Source organism: Mus musculus, chromosome 7 (genome assembly GCF_000001635.26).
Source record: "Mus musculus strain C57BL/6J chromosome 7, GRCm38.p6 C57BL/6J".
Classification (NCBI taxonomy): domain Eukaryota; kingdom Metazoa; phylum Chordata; class Mammalia; order Rodentia; family Muridae; genus Mus; species Mus musculus.
In genome coordinates, this window is record NC_000073.6 from 142454326 (window position 1) to 142475523 (window position 21198).

General features: G+C 49.4%; 1 protein-coding gene across 7 annotated transcripts in view; it reads left to right on the plus strand.

Moving 5' to 3' along the window:
- Positions 1-3897: 3897 nt before the first annotated feature.
- Lsp1 (lymphocyte specific 1) overlaps positions 3898-21198 on the plus strand; it is a 36646-nt gene continuing 19345 nt past the window's right edge. For 3 of the 7 annotated variants that reach the window (NM_001136071.2, NM_001271510.1, NM_001271509.1), the window contains exon 1: positions 6487-6641. In NM_001136071.2, coding sequence (NP_001129543.1) covers positions 6574-6641 — 68 coding nt within the window. In that variant the 5' untranslated portion in view covers positions 6487-6573. Of the gene's footprint in view, positions 6642-17517; positions 18040-21198 lie in introns of those variants that run through there. The other 4 variants (XM_030242184.1, XM_030242183.1, NM_019391.3 and 1 more) reach the window with 2 other exon arrangements.

A 21198-nucleotide genomic window follows, 5' to 3' on the forward strand; every position in this document is an offset into this window, starting at 1 on the left:
AGTGCTTCTAGGGTCTTTAGAGGGGCAGAATAATAAAGTAGCAATAACAGCCTGTTAAGAGAAAACCCTTCCTTATCAAAACAATAGGATCTCTAGTCTGGATGCAGACTTAACATTTCAATGGAGCCAGGCCAGTCTTCTGGTCAAGGGACTACCCCTAGGAAGGTAGGTTCACCTTAAACCACACTTGTAAAATAGGTGCAATAATAAGGGACTACCCCTAGGAAGGTAGGTTCACCTTAAACCACACTTGTAAAATAGGTGCAATAATTAATTCTTTGTAAGGACCTAACTATCTCGTACTGAGTCAACTATTACTAGATGGATACTCCCTCCCCATTTCAGTGTGCTACTTTAAGGCAGAACAGAATGGTTAAAAATAAGGAAGGACTTATAAGCAATATCAAATATGAGTCTTTTCTATCAAAGACTATAAAACTTGTGTTAAGAACAAGGAATTCAAATATTTTTTATCTCCCCCACCTTGTAAGACTTACACAAATTGTTTAATTTCCCCACTCAGTAAAACCTTTGTTTACACAAAGGCTCCCTGCTGCATTCCAAGAATTTGAGGGCCTGGAGCAGTGACCCTTTTCCTTTCCTCCCTCATTCTCTGTGTGCTGATTCTTTTCAGACTACACAACTAAATCAGAACTGAGGGCCCCTGTGAATGGGAGAAAAGACAGTCACTACCTAAGTCAGAACAGCCCAGCCTCTTGATCAGGAGGAAAGTTTGCCTTGTCCGGACATTTCAGTTGGAATGATGGTCTCTTTCTTTGTGGTCCCGAATGTATTTCTAACAGTACTCACCCCCTCTTTCATTTAAACCCCACAAAAAGAAATCCAGGCTATAGCCCGGGGATCTTTAGAACTCTTACACTCAAATTACAGGCAAACCTCAGCCCTCCAAGTCTGCCTTTCTTTCTGTTTGCCTGCTAGTCAAAGTTTCACCCGGGCTCACCATCCAGGACCTGGGTGTTATACTGTCCCTGCAGTCCCTTATTCAAGTGAAGCCATCCAATCTCCATAATGCCCCACCCTGTCACTCTGCCCACACCTCTGGCCTCCTACGGGCCACCTCAGTTGTCTGCAGTTCTATCCACTGCTGGGAACAAACCAGAAGTGGACTTGCCCAGGTTTTGGTCCTGCCTTTGGAAGATTGTTTCTAGCTTTAAGGGTTTCAGGTGACTTGCTCTGTCTGGTTCATAGGCATTTTCCTCAGCTAGGCCTGCTCACCCTGTCTTCCCAGGCAGAGCAGGGTACATCCCAGCATTAGCTTGAATCCTCCCTTGCTTTTTCAGTCTTTTGACCCTAAACACTATTTTAAGTGTAGAGACAGGGTTTGTCCTGATCCTATACTGCCCTTGGAGCTTGAGGAGTCAATGACTCCAAGTGAATGAATGATATGCATGAACTGGGGTGTGCTCAGGAGTGTGTCAGGGCTGTGTCTGACAAGGGTTTTTGTCAGCAGGGAGTTCACACACACACACACATACCATACACACACACACACACACACACACACACACACACACACACACACACACCATAGACAGCCAGCTAAATGGCCAGCACTTGCTACCAGGAGCACCCTATCTCAGCATACTTGTTGGTCCAGATGAAATAAAGGTGATGGTAGAGAATGGAGCGCTGAAAGAGGTGGGGAGGACTGTATAAAGGGGTGACCCTGAAATGTGGGAGGGTTAGAAACCAGGGCTCAGGAGTGCTGCAGCCAATGAGAGCCTCTCTGCTCTCCTATTTGGAAGAGACCTTCATGAGGACACCTAGAACCCAGGTTTCTATGTCCTCTGAGAAGCAGGAGGGACAGACAAGTAGTCTATTGAGAATGGGGAGGGGAGTGAGGGGAGGAAAGAGTGAGTGTGCAAGACTCTAAGGCGCCCTATAGGGCCCTTTAGGTTCCAGAGCATCATCGTGTAACCTGTGGGAAGATAGGGAAGCTTCCTGTCCTGTAGGCCTTTGAGGGTCTGGGCCTGTCTGACAGACACACAGGATGTCAGCACTGAGTGTTCTGTAGATGGTGACTAAACCATTATATACAGCCGTGGCCCAATACCTGACAGACATAATTTAAGGAATGAACAATTTATGTTGGCGCTTGGTTGGAGGAACATTTCAGTTCATCACAGCAGGAAGGACAGGGTAGAGAGGCTCCTTCCTGGACAGTGAGAACACGTGGTAGACATTCCTCACATGGAGGCTGCCCTGAGCACACTATATCAGAAACAAAGAGTTTGTGTTTTTAAACAATGTTAGAATGTATTAATTAACAATACAGGTTTAGTGGTTTCAATGACCGCAACTTGCCCCCTTGTAGCCTGGCTGAAACAAATGCAGGTTCTTGCTTTCCAATCTTAATTGCTAATATTAACCCTCTGATCCCACAGAGCACACAATAAATGAATCTGTATCCATAGTGCCGTATGCAGTTTGCAGAAGGAATGCAAGTCCCAGGCTCCTGCAGAGTTCAAGAGGTTCCACAAGCAGGCTGAGAGAGAGGGTCTGTATTGATAAGATAACAAACCAAACCAGTGCTGGGTGAGCAGCTGCTACAATCAATGTGTGAGAGTGAAGCTGTTGAGTCTGGGTGCCAGGTGAAAGATCCAAAGGGAACTAGGGTTCAGGTCCCGGGGGATGAAAGTAGACTGGCAGGCAGTCAAGGAGGACATATCAACAGAGGGGACCGAGCTCAGATGATGCTCCTGAGGCATGCCGGGGATTGCTCTGCCTGTCAGTCCTTGACACCAGGTATCAGATGATATGTTGGTGTGGCCCATGCCATCACAGTGGTAGGTGACCATCAGTTTGTGGGGGGCAAGTAAGAAAGTGACACCCTTCCTTTGGTGTCTGGTATCTGATAAGTTCTTGGGTCTGGTTTCTATGATTTTTAATACACTCACATGCCCATACAGTTTCAATTCACACACACACACACACACACACACACACACACACACACACTTATGGTGTGACTCCCTTTCTGTTCCCAGGAAATATTTATTTATCAGTCTGTACTGGCTAGGGAGTGCCTGACAGATGGTGCAGTTCTGAGTCCCACCAGGGGTTGCAGTCTTTCTTCTCCATCAAAATGGAGTCAAAGCAAAGCTGTTTGTGAAATGGTGTCTCCCAAAGCAATGTCACAGCCTCAAAAAACACTGTTTTATACTGTTTTATACTATATGGAGTCCCTTAGAGTAGGGCACAGCCTGACCTCAGCAGAGTCTCACTAGAAAGTAAAGAAAACAACCCAGAAACAAAAGCAGGGGGACCCCGGGAAGTTCTGTCCTTGCTGACCTACTTCTGCCAGAGCCTGCCCCTCCTCCCAAAAGCTTCAAAGTGAGTGTGTGCAGCCTGCACAAATAGTCTTTAAAATTAGCACCACGACAGGCTGGGGATACAGCTGAGAGATAGATCGCTTTCCTGGCTTGTGCAAGGCTCTGGGTTTTATTCCAGCAATACACACACACACACACACACACACACACATACACACACACACACACACACACAATGTCACAAGCTAGGGACTTATCATTCAAAACATGAGCCTGTGAGAAACACTTCAGATCTAAACCTTATGAACAATGGACATATTTTTCTCATTCTGGAGACAGAAGACTAGACAGATAGATTAGGCACTAAGGGGTTAAGTGGGGTCTCTCTCTCTCTCTCTCTCTCTCTCTCTCTCTCTCTCTCTAGTGGTGTGTGTGTGTGTGGTGTGGGGTGTGTGTGTGTGTGTGTGTGTGTGTGTGTGTGTGTGAGCGAGCCTAAATTTCCTCTTTTTGTAAGGACACCAATCATCTTGGAGCAGGCCCTTCCCCTCAATGACCTCATCCTAACTGGTTACATCTGCAACGAGAGGCAATTTCCAAATAAGGCCACATTCTGAAGTCCTGAGGTTTAAGGCTTCAACATATGCATCTTGGAATATGCAATCCAATCCTTAATGGGAGGGCTCAGCCTCTGCATCAGTCTGGGAAGATGGAGACAGGCCAGGAATGCAGGGGCACCCTCTTTGATGGCTGGGGTCTGCATGAAACTCAGAAAAGGTAAAAATCTCCCATTTCAAATGGGACTAAAATAATGAATGAGGCAGCTCACATAGCACCCACATGTCCCAGGGATCTTAATGTGCTTTCTGCTGCTACAAAGTATCCCTGAGGCAGAGTGACTTATAAACAACAAAGACATGCTTACATATCTGGAGGCTGGACATACAGGAACATGGGGTGACTCCTGGTGAGGCCTTCTTAATGCCCACCAAGTGGCAAAACAACCCATTAGGAAGGGCTCATATAAACACACACACACACACACACACACACACACACACACACACACACCACACACACCACACACACACACACACACACACACACACACACACACACACACACACGCATCTCTGCTGGTAGGGTCGAAATTTCTGTTTGGAAAATGTTAGCTGCTGTTAGATCAGAGGCCTGAAAATTAGGAAGTCAGTCCAACCTATAGGTGGCCAATGGCCTCTGCCTGCCTGTCCTTTAGCCATAAAAACCAACCAGCAGGCCAAAGGGAGGTCATATAGCAGTGTCTGGAATTCCCAGATAATTCTGCTGTGTATGTGCCAGGGCATGTGTATGGAGATCAGAGGACAACTTGTAGGAATTGGTTCTCTCCTTTCACCGTGTGGGTCCGATGGATTGAACTCAGATCATCAAGCTTGGTCTCAAACACCTTTGCCTCCTGAGCCATCTTGCCACCCTACGATTTACTTTTACAGGAAAGTCACTCCTGTGATATGACCTGGGTGTAAGACCCATCTCCTCTCAGGAGTCCTGCCTTCCACACTGCTACTCTTGGGGCTGACTTTATAAACACTTCAGCTTTGAGAGAACCAGACTGGGGTTTTCCCCTTGGGCAGAGCTGGCTCTGCAGGCTTGAAGGGTCTGTGCTATTAGGGTCTGAATTTCCATCTGAAAGATGTTAGCTGCTGGATTTGAGGTCCTGAAAACTATGAAACCAATCCAGTCTGTAGGTAGCCAATGGTCTCCACCTCTCCATCCCCCAGCCCTAAGGACAAACAGGCCACAGAAAGTTCATAGATTAGTGGCTGGAATGCACCGATAAGGTGCCTGGATGGCGAGGCCCTGTGACAGACATAGGAACCAGTGAAAACCTCTTAAGAGGTGTCAGGACAGAAGTGGCATAACTCTGTCACCTGCCAAATGCATTCCCAGCCACTTATCAACAGAGCACTTAGGAGGGTCCCAAGGAAGCAAAGTGCAAAAGGAGAGAGAGAGGAGGCTGAAGAAAAAGCAGGCAGGTGTCCTGCCCAGTCTGCTGAACAATACTCACTCTTCCTGTTGCCCCCTCCTCAGGACTGGGATAGAGTAAGCAAGGCTTTGCCTCCACTGGACCATGTGGATAAGAAAGGGCTCCCTGCAGTCAGGCAGGCTTGCAAACACAGGTCTACCTCTAGATGATACTCTACAGCTTCTACTAAGTTTCCCAACACCCTAAGGCTCTCTTGCCTTTCTGCACTTCTCCTGTAAGACCTCATAGTGAGATTTCCGAGGTCACTCATTGCCCAGTGCTGGGAAATAGGGCACTGGCTCCTTTCTTTCTATCTCTTGGGTCAGCAAGCTTCAAAGAGAGAGTCTCTACCATGTTGTGGCTGCCTCAACTTGGCCCAGTGACACTTTAGCCCAAGTCCCGGGACTTTGGGATCTGGCTATCACATTCCCCATCATTCCTTTATAGTCCCTTTGGTTCCCTCCCAAAAGCCTCAGTCCTTCCTCTGGTGCTGCCTCTCAGGAGAACCCATGACCCACCCCAGCATAGCTGGGAACATCAACCGACTCTTCGACTGGTTCCAAATGCCCAGAGCACAGAGGCAGGATTAGAGAGAGCTGATGGAGCAGGGAGACAAGAGCGTCCAGCAGCTAGGAATGGAGACAGATAGAGACAAGCTCTAGAACCACAGACTAGGGGAGCACCACATGTGGGACCCTGGACATGGCTGGGGAGCAAAGGCTAACTAAGAGTGTCCAAGGCCATGACCTTGAAGCATCAAGAACTAGTTCCACCATGTTCATTGAGCACACTTGGAAGCACAGAAGATTTCCATGCAAAGCAATTGAAAGCAGTCCACGGACACTAAAGGGACCATGAATTCTGGACATTGTGGGAGACATAGCTACTCTCAGGTCTATGGACCAGAGTTGCAAGGAGTAGCCTTACTCACCTCTACCCTCAGCCCTTTTCTGTCATTCCAGGAGGCTATAGCTTGCTTGCTCAACACTTCCTGATGAGTGGTTTGGGTTTAGTTGGTTTTTGGTTTTTTGTTTTTTTGTTTTGTTTTGTTTTGTTTTAACTCTTCTTCTGTTGCAGCAACATAGGAAAAAAAAAAAAAAAACCCAAGCCCCATAGGTTTCAAACCTCAACCTGCTACAGGAAGGAGGAAGTGAAACCTGGGGCGGGAAGGGTGGGGGGCTGAGGCTCTAGGCCACCGCCCATCTACAGAGAAACACCAGGAGCCATAACAAGTGCACCCACACCGAAGACACCAGGCCCATGGCGGAGGCTGCCATCGATCCCAGATGCGAGGAACAGGAAGAGCTCCATGCAGAAGACAGCGAAGGGTGAGTTCCACTATGGGCAGTTTGCTTTGTGCCAAGTGCTGAGTAGGCAGAATCTCAGATAGGACTTAGATAGCCTTCAGAAACCCTCTCTTACCAGAGAGGTGTGTATCTCCTCTATCTCCCTCTGCAGCTTGGCCTAACTGGGAAAGGCTATCTTCCTGGCTAGGGTTCATAGCCAGAATAGAGAAGATGGATGCTTGGTGTGGAAGGGACTGGGAGTGGCTGGATATGGCCTGAACAGCAGGAGAGAGCAGTAGCTGTGTTGGGAGAAACTAGGCCTAGGAATCCTGACCTCATGCACCTATAGGCTTGTCTGAGGGGTCTGGCCTGCCTTAAGATACTGAGAGGTGACCAGGCCTCAGGGGTTCCCAAAGCTGCTATGTGAGGATAGAGAAGGTCAATGGTGTCTTATGGACCAGGCACTGTTGTTAAGTACAGTGGGTATGGGAATGAACATTGGCAAAGGTAAAGGGGGCCACTGCCCTGCAACAGACAGGGCTGGGCAGAGGCCTTTAGGCTGTCAGCTGCTTAAGGGCATCTGCAATTTAAAGGGATGTGAAGGGTGTTCCCTGTCTTTCCTGTGTTGGGTCATAAGGTGGGGGTGGGGGTAATGAGAAGGGAAGCTGTTAGTGGGTAGACATGGAGACCAAGCCAGGCCATTGGTGCCTGCCCTGCCCTGTCCCAGGAACAGGTCTCAGAAGAGGGTGTCAGGTCTTGGGGACAGGTCAGAGGCTAGCAGCCTCATGGGAGCAGGATGTGGGGGCTGCGGTCCAGGTGTGTAAGAGGAAGGGGAAGAAAGAGGTAAAACATAAAATTGCTACCGGAGCTGCCAGGCTGCCAGGGAGAGTGTGACTCTTAGGGTTCAGCCACAGGCTCAAGGAGATAAGGCCCACCTTAGCAGGGGTTGCAGGGTCTCTGCAGTTCGCAAGCCGGACGCCAGATCTTGGGCAGGAACAGCAATTCCTCAATCCTTATCAATGATAATGGGAAGAAACCTCACTTTGAGGGGTGCATGTTGGGGGGTCTCCACACTATTGCTTTGCATTTGGACCCTGGTTAGAAAGTTGTCCAAGGAACCCTCAGGCTAGGAAAGGAGTCTGAGGCTAAGCAGAGACTGGCCTGGTCTGGGTCAGCACCCTTGTGCCAGCCTTGGGATTCCAGGGCCATGTTGTTCCCAGAAAGGCTCTATGAAGTCTGTCTCCTGGGAAGGGGGACATGCATCGTGACATCCCAAGAAGGGCTCCAAGGACACTCTGCCCAGGCTGGATGAGGACACAAGCTGCGGGGTGTGTGGAACAGGGTGATCAGTCAACAGCTGTGACCCTGTTCAGAAATGACTGCACGTCAGTGCCCCTGCCACCTTGTGCCCATAGAAGGGCAGCTTCAAGCAGCCAAGCCAGCCCCACCCTCCTCCTAGGCCCTTCCTCAGCCCCCTCTCTCAGCTGTCTCAAATGCCGAGGTCTAAGCAGCACAGTGAAGGGTGCCCACAGCTCTGGCGGTCCCAGCCGATCCCTAGTCATCTTGCTGTAGGACCGGAGCTGGGCTGCACCTGTGCCTGTCAGTCAGGAACTCCTGTTCCACAATCCTACAGCCTTAAAGGGGCCTGGGAGCCCCTTAAAGACCTCCTCCCCAAAATGGAGGAAGAAAGAACAAAGTGCACCACCGACCTTTCAAAATGAAACTGAGACCCTGGAGGAGGAGATACTGTGCCTGCTGTACAGGGTGACTCACAGACCAGGGATTCTCCTGTTTGAAGTGGTAAAGTCCCCAGTGCCCAGAAGGGGTTATTTGGTCTAAGAAGTTCCCATTCAGGAAGCCCCAGAAGCCCAGAGCTGAACAGGGTCAGTTTGGGCTGGATCAGATCAGGGGGAATCCCCATGCTGTGCTGTCCACAGTAGAGCAGGTGCATCAGGCAGAAGCCAGGCTCTTCCTTCATACCTGCCCTGGTATACCAGGGTAAGCATGGCAGGACACATGCACGCCAAGTCCAAGGCAGTCAAACCCCTCCCACAGAGCCTCAGAAGGCAGGAAGGCTGCTTGCTGTGTACCACTCCCGAGTTCCCCACACCACTGATGCAAGCCTGCCGCTCTTCCTCTGCTAGGGTGCTGTCTCCCGGCCTGACTACCCAACAGTAGCTTATTCCTGTCCCTTGGGAGCAGTGTGTGGCATCTCCATAGGACTGCAAGTGACTTGCTGATACTGCTGGGTGACACCTAGGGAATGTCTTGCCCTAAGACCAAACTTGAACACCCTTACATCTCTACTGTGTGGTGCCTTAGAAGCTACAAGGCAGTCATGTAGCTCACAGAGAGGCTCAGCATGCCCTCACAGGCCTCAGATTCAAACACTATCCATGTCCTGGAACCCTAGCTCTGTGTGGAGCCATGCCTCCTCTCACTGGGAGCAGTCTCATGTAGAGGGATGTCTCTGCACAGGCCTGCCTGACCCATTCTACCTGGCCATCTGTCCTCTCATTTGTATGGCTTATTTGGCTCCTGGGATGTCTGCATTCTGATTTTTTTTTCAGCATCTGATGTTGCTTTGCTGAGGGTCCTGCTCTGGAACTTTATCTATCCTGGAAACCTTTCTGGCCTATGTCTAGACCTGCTGACCAACAGGACAATCTAAGGGTTACCTAGGCAGGGTTCCTTCCTGGACCATGTGTGCCTCTGACCCCTGATCTCTAGTCAGAGACTTTGAACACTATTGAGAGTCTTCTTCTAAGAGGCAGGAGCCCAGTGGAGGGACCCCCACCCCAACCTTGCCCTCCCAAGGTGTGCTCTGAGGATTGAAAGCCTAGAAGCTGAGTCCTGGAGCTCTCTCTCCAGATGGCAGAGCTGAGCCAGGCAGAGCCAAGTCAGAGCTTCCTGAAGACAGAAAGGAGGCCAAACAGTGATCTTCCTCCTGGTAGGTCCTAGGCTTTCTACCACCTTCCATCCAGCTTCAACAGATCCCCATCTTGGGATCTGTTGGGTTGGAAAGGGGAAACCAGATGCCTGGCACATTTGGGACATCACAGGCCTACCTTTCCCCCAACTGAGGTAGGCAGATCTGGAATAGGCTGGGGACTGAGGGCCCAGGACGGGATATCCTTACTAGGGTGACACTGCTACTAGGGGTTCCCACTGCCTCAGTTTCCCTAAGAGGTTTATGTGGGAAGGCTTAGTGAGCCATGAGGAGGTAAAGGCTTGTCTGGGGAAGAGACCCATGGGAAGTGGACCAGGCCTTTTCCTCTAGGAACTCGGACTTTTGGGATAGGGGTTGAGATGCCATTTCAAGGTGAGGGGAAGAAGGGTAAAGTGTCACCTTCTTGTGACTCAGTTTCCCCAACCTCACACTCAGAATGCAGCTGCTTGTTTCTAGCATTCATGGACTGAGTGTCTTTGCCAAGCTCTTAAAGACTCTAGCAGGCAAAGATCTTGTAACACCATCACTGCAAGAATGGCCATTTTAGAGATGGCTTTCTGTGTCTAGACATGCCCGTTGTGAGCTTAGGGTAAAGAGCTGGGGTTAGGCTGTTCCAGGCTGCTTCTTAGGGTACTCTGGTGAGAGTCCCCAGAGTGTGCCCAATGCTATTATGCAAAGGAGGTTGATAAGGAATCAGTGGTCTTTATTGGATATAGACTGGGTCAAGGTGAGGGATACTTTGTGGGGAAAGCCCAGGTTGAGTGGCAAGTGATCTGTGGGGACATCCCAGGCTGCAGTAGAAGTGTTCTGTGGGGCACTGTCCAGATTGGCATAGCCATGAATCTCTGCATCTGCTACGGTAGCACTGGACCATAAGGCTGTGGGGAGTTCTTCTGGTTCTACAGAGCCCCGGTCTTCCTGTCACACAGTAACTTTTGGGTGATTTCCCATTGGCCTTGAGGCATAGGGCCTCCTTTTGGATTTCAGTGCTTTAATTCTTGCAGAGGACAGGTTTGGATAAAGGGGCTACCTGATGACAGCCCATCCAATTCCCAGGATTAGGTTTTCACCAGCCAGCCACTCCTACCCAGCACCAAGGAGCTAGCAGAAAAGCAAGGAGCTATGGGTTTAGAGTATAGGAGTTTGTGAGTGGATAGTGGGTAAGTCAGGAAAGCCCCTGTTTTTTCTTGTGGCCAGGTCACTATTACCAGGCTCGGTTTGCTGATCACCTCCAAGTTGGGAAGTTGTAAGTTGGCATGGAAGAAAGACTGCCCCCATCGGTTGGCAGAAGAAACTAATTTGCAAATTCAAGATGCATCTGTTCCCTCTGAGCCCTTCTTCATATCAGGACACCTCAGAGGTGGAACAAAGTAGGCTGTGGGTGGTATAGATAGGGCCAGTATAAACCCTAGCCCAGTGTGACCAGGTGCTATGGGAAGGCTGTCTAGAATGTCTTGGAGCTCCTGTCTGTCAGGGGTGGCATGGGTCCTATCTCAACTCTCCTTTCAGAGCCTTGGTTTTACCACCTGCCCTTTGGATATGCACATGAGGATGGGGTTTCATCCCTAGTAGATAGGTCTTCTCAGGTTCACATCCTTCTGTCTGCATGAAGGAGAACCACCCTCCCACCACAAGGTGACTGTACCTCCTTTCCTAAAAGCAGCCTTTAGGAAAGGCTTTCTTTCTCTTCTCTTTCCCTTCCTTTTCTTCCCTTCCCTCCCCTCTCTTCCCTTCCCTTTCCTCTCTTCTCTTTACTTCTCCTTTCCTCTCCTTTCCCTCCTCTCTTTTTCCTCTTCCCCCTCTCTCCTCCTTTCCTCTCTTCTTTATCTCCTTCCCCCTTCCTTCTCCCCTCCTCTCTCTCTTTCTCCTCTTTCTCTCCTTTTATTTTCCCTTCTCCTTTCCCTCCTCCTCCTCTTCTCCCCACCTTCTACCTCTCCCTCCTCTCCCAGGAACATCTCTTCAAAGAGCAATAGGACTCAAGACAGATGAATATAGCTAGTTTATTCCAAAGAAATCTGGAAAGACTCTGTTACCCTTTCTCCTAGTCTCAGCTCCAACCACAGTTGGCTTTACCACACCCAGATCCCTGGTCCCACCCTTAGCTCTGGCCCACCAGACCTTGCTTGGAAAGGGGAACACATGGAGCTGATGAATGTGGGGAAACATTTGGAGAGTTCCTATTATGTAAATCAGAGCCACATTACTATTAAAAGCCACTATCCCAGACCCTGCCACCAGTAGGCTTATTGTGTCTTTCTCCATATAGTACATTGGTCTGTAAGCATGTCTGTTGGAATATGTCTGCTGGGGGTTATAAAGATATTTGGACAAGGAAGAAGATCTATGCCTCCCAAGTTCTGTTTAGGGTCTATTTTATAAGAGGGACCTAACCTCCTGAGGCTTTATTCTCAAGCCATGAGCTTTTGAGCCATGTCTAGTCAGAAGAAGAAGAAGAAGAAGGAGGAGGAGGAGGAGGAGGAGGAGGAGAACAAGAAGAAGAACAAGAAGAAGAACAAGAGGAGGAGGAAGGAAGGAAATAAGAAAATAAAAAAAGAATCAGTAGTGGAAAATATATGAATATAGGGAAAGATGGATGAAAAAAGAAAGTATGGAAACAGCAAGGTGGGTAGATAAATGAATATATGGAAGGGTGGGTGGATAGATGAATATGTGGATAGATCTATGGATAAATCAATAAATGGACAGATGAATGGATACATAAAAGGATAGATAGACAGATGGGGTCAATGAACTGATTGATGAGTAGGTGGATAGGTGGATATATGGGTGTGTGGGAGGAAGCATGCATGGATGGATGGGTAGCTGGATGAATAGGAAGTAGACGGATGGATGGGTGGATAGTCAGATGATATATAAGTGAGGACGGATATATGGTTGGTTAGGTGAATGTGGGATGAATAGGTGAATTGGTGAATGGGTGAGTTGGTTGGTGGACGGGTAGATTTATGAGTGAGTAGAAGGGTGCATGAATGGATGGATGAATGCTGGTTAGATAAATGGGGGTGAATGAATGACCGAATGGGTGGATATGTAGGTAGGTGGATAAGTGGGCAAATGGGTGAGTGGAGTTAGATGAATGAATGGATGGATTGATAAATAAATGGGTGGATGGATGAATGGGAGATGAGTGGATGACTGAATGTCGATGCATATTTGAGAAGATGACTGAGTTGATGGATGGATGGATGGCTGAATGGATGGGCGGATGAGTGACTGAGTAGATGGATGAATGAGTAAGTGGATAGATGGAAAGATAAGGATTGATAAATGAGTGAATAAATGAGTAGATATGTGAGTTGGATGGGTGACTGGATGAATGTATAGGTGGATGAAGTGAGTGAATGAATGACTAAATGGGTGGATATACATGAGTGGATGAATGAGGTAGAAAATGGATGAACAGATGGATATATGGTTGATATATATCCATCTGTTATATAGGTGGTATAGGTGTAGAGGGATGGATGTATAGTGAATGGATGTATTGATGAGTGGGCGGGTGAATTGGTGAATGGGTAGATATATGGGTGAATGGGTGGGTGAGTGGGTGGTTGGATGGATTGATGGATGGGTGGGTGGGTGGATGAATAGGTAGGTGGGTGGATAGATGGATGAATAAATGGGTAGATGGACGAATAAATGGGTGAGTAGATGACTGAATATATGAGTAGGAAGATGGGTGAGTAGATGGGTAGATGAATGCATGCATGAGTGGATAGATAGATGAGTGGGTATGTGGATAAGTAAGAAATGATGGATGGATGAATGGATGAAGGGGTATATATGTGAATGTGTTGTTGGATGGATGAGTGGATATGCAGATGGGTGGATGGAAGGATGAGGTGTGGGTGGATGAGGGGTGGATAGACGGATGACTGGGTATGTGGATGAATAAAGGGGTGAATGGATGACTGAATGAACTGATATATGGTCAAGTGGATGATACGAATATATAAGGGTAGATGGATGGGTTGATAGATGGATAAATGGGTGAGTATATGGGTGACTGGATGTATGGATAGATGAATATACGGATGAGTGGATAGTTGGATAGATAAATGGGTGTGTAGTTGAATAGGAGGGTGAATAGATGACTGAATGTTGTTTGGATATATGGATGGATGGATGGATGGATGGATAGGTAGATGGGGGTTGTATGGATGGATTGATGAATGGAAGGATATATAGGTAAGTAGATGGGTATGTAGGAAAATGGATGAACAGGTGTGTGTACAGTGAGTGGTGGATGGGTGGTTGAATGGATGGTGGATGGATGATTGAGTGAGTGAATGAGTGCAGTCATAAATGGATGACTGACTGGGTGGATAGATGGGTGGATAGATGGATGGGGGTAGCTGGATGGAAGGATGAATTGATGAATAGATAGGTGGATGGATGGATATATGGGTAAGTGGATGGTGGATGGATGGATGGATGGATGGATGGATGGATGAGTGGATGGATGAGTGGATGGATGGATGAGTGGATGGATGGGTAAATGGGTGGATAATATATGGGTGGTTGGATGGATCTGAATGGATAGTTGTGTTGATGAGTGGATGAGCTGGTTGGTGGATGAGTAGATTTATAAGTGGGTAGATGGGTAAGTGGGTAGTTGGATAAATGGGTTGATGAGTGAGCAGGTGGGCAAATAGATGAATGGATAGATATATGGATGGATGGAGGTTGGATAGATAAGTGCATGAGGTGGATGGATATGTGGATGGATAGATGTATAGGTGGATAAATGGATGCAGGGAATACATAAATGGATGTGTTGGAGGATGGGCACATGGGATGAAAGAATAGGTAGATGAATGAGGAGATAGGTAGGACATAGATAAATGACTAGACAGATATCAAGACAGGCAGATTGTGACTGTAAATAAATAATGGATAAATAGATATAACAATAGATTTGTGGGTGGCAAGATAAACAAATGACAAATCAAGAGATGGATAAATTGGTATGAGGTGAACTATTGAAGATACAGATCTATAAAAAGACACCTTTCCATCATAAATTTTATACTATCTTTCTGCTTTCTCCCATTGTGAGAAAGTCTCTCTCCATCATTTCTAAACCAGGAAACACTTATTCCTCCCCACTAAATTCTTCTTCCTTAATATCATACAAAGCATCTCAGTCCCTTGGTCCCCTCTATTTCCTTACCCTGACTCATGCTTTTAGCAGCATTAACCATCATCTGCAATGTGTTGATACATATTTACTTATTTGTTCCCATTAAAATGTCAGTGAGCCTTGGAGAGTGGTGCTGAATTCCCAGAACATTAAAAGTTACTGGAATTCAGTTCGTGCTTCTTGAATAAACATACAGACTGATGGATAAACGTGTGGATAATTACATGGATATGTGAGTAGAGGAATGGCTGGGGCAGGGGAAGCGTAGATAATAACTGGGCTGGAGGCTGATTTCCTATAGTGTTATTGACTTGCTTGGATGACCATGCATACAGTGCAACACACAAAGATGTGTGCAGCTGTGTGTGCAGCTTCCTAGAAGATGTCTTAGACAGATTTATGAATGAATATGGAAAATGTATAAATAAAACATAGATATCTGTGCAGATGAATGAAAATAAGAGCAGAAGGCTGATTTGGAGATGAAAGTATGGATTGAAGAAATGTTCCTGGTTAGACAAATGCACATACAAATTGAAGGATGAATATGCAGATAGTATTAGTTAGTATGTAACAGGAGGTTATTGTGCTCCAAGCAGCTTGCTAAACATTTCTTCTGAGTGTACTAATGAAATAACTCAGTGTGGTAAAATGGTAATTGCCATAAAAGCTTGGTATCCTGAGTTAGATCTCCAAAATCTGTATAAAGAAGGAAGGAGGGAACCAGATCCACAAAGATCTTCTAACCCCTGCATGCTCACTGTGATATACCCAGTCTCCCTTAATAATAAGTGGATACATGGATAGGTGAAAGTACAGAAGAACGATAAATGGATGGATGGATGGATGGATGGATAGGTAGGTAGATAAATGAATGAGTATGTAGGTATATGAGTGTATGAGTGGGTGTACATATCCGGTATACATGGATAAATGGATAAGTGGGTGGGTAGGTAGAAAAATAATAGACAGTAAGGCCAGTTTCATTCTTTCCCCTTGTCTATATATGTCATGGCTTCAAAACCTTAAATCATCCCACATCTCTTCAGGAAAACTACCACCGATTAAGGCAGCCCTCCCCTGTCTGGAAACATTCTTCCTTCTTTTGAACCCAAATTGCCCCAACCACATGTCATTCCTGGCTGTCTAGCTGGAATAGGAACAGGGGCCAGGAAGTGGTGTGGTAAGTTATGATGCAGGCACAGAACAAGCTGGTTTCCTGGGCAATCTGGTTCCACTAGGTGACCTCTTTAAGTCACCAGAGGGCTCACCAGAGGGAGTTTCAGAGTGTGTTGTTTCTTATGTCTTTGTGCTACTAAGGAAACACAGTGGACTCTGCTGTCTCTTTTCTACACCCCCCTGGCTCTATCTCTTCCTGGGAGATTCTGGGGGAGGGAGATGCTGTAATTGCTATGCTCAGAACAGCCGGATCTCATCCTGTAGCAAGTGTGGCAGAAAAGGCGGGTAGTCAGCTTTTTGGTCACTGTAGATCTGAGCTGGGGATCCATGGGCGACCGCATCTGTGTTGCCACTTTAAGGCGTTTCTCCTTGCCACCAGTGAGCTGTTCATGTGACCCCCCAACACCTACCTCCGTCCTCAGGAGTCCCCAGGTCTCCTGGGATCTGACTTCCTGGCCCACCTAGAGGTCGCAGTAACTTGTCTGTGCCTATTTTCCAAGTGTGGAGATAGAGGACAACTAGAGGCCAGCATGTAGAGAGAGACACAGTGGGCAGTTGCTGGCAGTCAAAGACTCAACTATGGTGTTGGCTCTGCCAGACTCTGGCTCTATGACCTGAGTCACAAGTGCTGTTGGCCAGCCTTGGTTTTCCCATCCAGCTCATGGGTCTAGCAGTACTGCTTATCCACAGCTATGAGTGTGGGTGATCCCGGAAGCCACCAGATGTAAGCCTACTAGCCCAAAACTGGCCTATGGCATCTTCCCCCCCCAAGCCCAGCCACTAGCCTCCAGTGTTCTCCAGTGAGTCACAGTGACTAAGCCCAACCAGCAAAACAATGGGCTGGGCTGCTTTGTCCCTGGTTCCGAGCCAGAGGATAGGGTAGGGGGGCTGGCTGGTGAGGGCACCGGGTACCCTCCTACACTCTGGGGACTTTGGCTCCCTACACCAAGGAAGATGCTCTCTGTGACATTTACTCCCTGCTTCGAATGTAGCCTGAGATTCTGGGGAGGGCAGTAGCCTCCCAACTAAAAGACCTGGGAAGATTCCTGGGGTGCCCAGCCTCCCCTGGAGGTTATACAAGAGCAGGGATCTGGGAATAAACAGAGGGAAAGTGAAGACCCAGAGGGAGGGAGGGAGGGAGGAGGGAGGGGGAGGAGGGAGAGGAAGAAGGGAGGGAAAGGAATGGGGGAGGGAAGGTAGGAGGAATACTGAGATAGGGATGAAACCGCCAGTGGAGAAAAGGGCAAGGAGGGGCAGTCAGCCAGGTCAGGGGCAGCTGAGGCCCAGACCTGGGAGGAGAGGACCAGGGGTCAGGGAGAGCAGGACTCAAAGCAGGGACCAGAAGGCAGGCAGAGGTGGGCAAGAGGCTCTGATGATGGTGAGGTGACCTATGGCCAGGCACCCAGAGTGAAGTGGTAGGCAGAGAGGTGGGAAATGACAGAAGCTGCCAAGATGGTCTGAGGGGGGCAGACCACCATGCTGCCCACAAGCGGGCGTGGAGGTCCAGCCAGGCCCCCACACTGCGGGGCTGGGAGGGTTTCTCTCTGACATTTTTACTAGTCTCGGAAGGAGGAGGAGGTGGTGGAGGTGGAGGAGACCAAGGGGGCGGAGAAGGGGGCTGGGGGACAAAAGGAAAGCAGCTGCTAAGCATCCTGAGAAAGGAGAGGGGAGAGAGACCCACAGAAACAGGGTCCAGGGACAGTGGAAGGGCCTGGGGCTGCCATCTGGGAGCCAGCCCCAGACCCCCGCCCCCACGGGCTGGAGGGGCTGAGACAGACAGATATCCTTCAGACAGACAGATGGAGGAGACAGGGAAGGGCTGTCAGAGCCTGAGAGACCAGACAGACTGACAGGGGGAGGAGGGTAGGGACAAGGACACAAAGAGAGGGACAAGGAGAAGGGACAGGGCAGGGCAGGGAAGAAGAAAGGAAAAGAAAAAAGGGAAGGGGAAAGAGGAGAAAGGGAAGAAGGCAGAGGAGAACAGAGGTGCTGGGCCAGAGCACCAGGAGCCTTTGAAGCTGCAGGCTGTGTCCCCAGGGCCAGGGGTCAGGCCAGGTCATCAGCGTCGTCGGGCAGGCCTGCAGCATGAATGGCCCCGCACTCCTGAGGAGAAATGCTAGCAAACGGGGCCTGGAGAAGCTGCTGAGGTAGGTCCCTCCCAGCCCAGGCACGGTGCCCGCGGTGCCCTTGCCGACAGTGGTAACCCCTGTGCCCAGACTGGCAAGATATGTGGCCCACAGGCTGTGCCCGGCTGCCTATGCACGTGTACAGGAAGATAGTGAAGCCTAGCACGAAACCATCGTCTTGGCCAGCCAGTCAGCTGCACTTCTTCCTCCCATCACCCCCTGTGTGTCCCCAGGACCCACAGAGAATTTATCCTCAGAGTAGCTGCCACAAGCCTCCCTCCCATGTCTTTTTCCTAACCAGTCACCCCCACTTTACAAATGAGATTGGACTTGCAGCCATAGATCTCAAAAACCACTGAGCTGACAGTCCTGGGAGTGGGAGGCACTGAAACCTTTCGGTACCCTGACTCTCTGGCCACTGGGCTTTAGGTCTTTGAGTCTTTCCTCTGAGTCTGTTTTCTCCTATGTAAAGTGTGTGAGAGAAAGCAGACAATGGTAGGCCCAGAACCTGCAACTCTCAGGTACTGCCAATAATTAAGGGCTCATTGCTGCTCTCTGAGCCACCTGCTGTGCCTTTCTTTTCTTCCCTCTTCTAGCCTTAAGGCTCTGCTGCAGTACCACCTCCTCCAAGAAGTCTGCCATGGTCTTCCTAGCCAGGAAGGCTTGGCTCTTCTGCTCATCTGGTGGCCTATTCCCTGGCCCACTTCCATGGCTGCTTAAACCCCATGCTCCTGAAGGGTACACCTGGCATTGTTTCATATTTCTTTGTGTTTTGGTCCTGGCTCTCGGTGGTGAGACAGGGCACAGATGGGGTGGTGGGCAGATGGCTACCTCTACATTCTAGCTCTAGCATGGTTCGAGCTGGCAACCAAGGTCAGAACCAGCAGTGGGTCTAAGCTGGCCTTCCAGCTAACCCCCAGCCAAATACTATGTCCGTGCTTCATGCCAGTCTTTCAGGCCTCGCCCAACCTGCTCAGAGTCCTTATGCATGGCCACCTCACACAGGCTATATGTCTCTCCGGTCCAGACTGGGATGTACCCTCCATTGTCACAATCCCTTATGGTATTCCGTGTCCTGAAAATTTAGGGGCAGCTTTGATCGATCTTCCTAACTCACTAGTACCATATAACAATCAGGAAACTGGTCCCAGTACCCTGGTGGCTTTAGGGTGGCAGAGCCTCAAGTCCTACCACCAAGCTGATGTCCTGGTAACCCAGAAGCAGGGCGATGGGGCCATTAAAGCTCTAGACAAGGCAAGACCTTGAGCAGGGGTTAGGCTTGGCACCACTCAAAGTCTTGAGCTGAAGAAATGTGGAAGGAAATCCAGAGACCAAGGCCTTGCAATGGTTAAGCAGTGGGCATGACAGGGGGGGCAGGTCCCTGGGAGGTCTTAGGGAACTCTAATGGTGTAGAGGATAGAGGGAGAATGGATCCAGGGGTTTATCCCTTGTGAGGGATGATAGAGAAATACGTGTCCACATGTACAGTGGGTCTAAAATAGATGAAATGGGGTGGTGTCTGGGGTAGATATATGCTAAGCTGTGCATCTTTGGGAGCCTGGTCCTGCGATTGAACTGGGGTCACATACCCTCATGTGTACTGATACACACATATGTGCAGACATATTATGCTACCATCTTGTACCATTAAGACCCTCCACCCCTGACCCCTTCATGTTCCTTGTCCACATGTCTGTGGCATCCAACACTGTCCACTTCACCCACCCCTCGAGGACAGCTCTCTACTTTGTCTCTGTTAGGCAGACAAAGAAAGTAGGCTCAGAGAGGTCGAGTGACTTGCTCAAGGTCACCCAGCAGGCAATGGTGAACCTACCTCCTCTCATCCATTGCCTTTGTCTAGATCCTTCCCCAGGAACCCAAGGCTCTCTCACCACACCTGGTAGCAGAGGCCCGACAGTCCCCTCTGTGATAAGCTCTGGAGGGGTTGCTGTGTGGTCAGTAGAGGCCAAGGTGCAAAGTGAATCCAGTTTAAATTTAAAAATACAATTTTATGGACTAATGAGAAAATAGATAGTAAATCCCCCAAGTCTACTACTTTGAGTCTGTGTGTGAATTGGGGTCTTAACATGTTGCTGACCAAACCCCAGGCTTACTCCTACTCCCTTGTCCTAGGGATTTAAGTAGCCACTTCCTGTCCCAGGAGAGTCAGGGTCCTTCCAGGTCCACCATAGGTCAGACCAGGGTTAAGGATGATTACCTGGGCTCTCAGCCAGCTACCTGGTTCTGCAGTCCTCTGGGCCTAGATTTAAGAGCAGCTAGACTGGTCAGGAGCACCTTGTGTTGATTCTGGCCTAAGAGTCTGAGCCGGGAGTCCCTTGGCTAGCATCACCAACCAAAGCTCCCTTGAGTAGTAGGAGCCTCTGTCTCATCGGTTCCAGCACCCATCAGCTAGCAGATAGCATGGCATCTGTCTATGGCTCCCCAGGGGTGTAAGACTCTTCAGGCGGGCTCCCACCCCAACATGTGGCCCACTGGGTCCTTGGGGATCCCAGTGTGGCAGAGGGTAGCAGATGGGGCTGGCAGTCTGCTGGGTGGCCCAGTGGGGGGAGGGGAAGCCAGGCCTCCAACCACAGTGTCCAGGGAGGCGTGGCTCCACGGGCCCATTGGAGGCCGAGATCCCGAGGGTGGGGTAGCCCCACCCTGGCAGGCCGGGTGGCCGGTGGGCGGCACCCCCACGGTCCGGGTGGTCTGTCTGCCAGAGCCTGTCCTGCCTGGAGCCTGGCCGAGCTAGCAGCAGGGGGTACAGGGACCAAGTGGCCCAGCCCCCTGGGCAGGGTGTCAGGGCCAGAGCCCAGAGGACTGAGGTTCCGGTTCCAGTCCCAGCCGGTGCGTCAGAGCTGGGTAGATCAGGCAGCAAGCAACAACCAGGGCGCCAAAGCACCCAGAAACTCACCCACTCCATGTTTCTGCTGGAGTCAGGAGGGGACACCCAGGGGCTCTTGGGACCCTTGGGATAGCAGCAGAGGCATAGCCCCCAGAGACACTGCTACAGGCCCAGAGCATCTCTCCAGAGAACAATGCCAGGATGGACCACCAAGGTCTACAGAGGACAGGTGGGCACATGGATGGCAGGAGGGCAGAGGGATTCAGGTGGGCATAGGGGTTGAAGTGGGAAAGTGGCTAAAAGTGGGCATAGGGGTTTTAGATGGTATCTGGGGT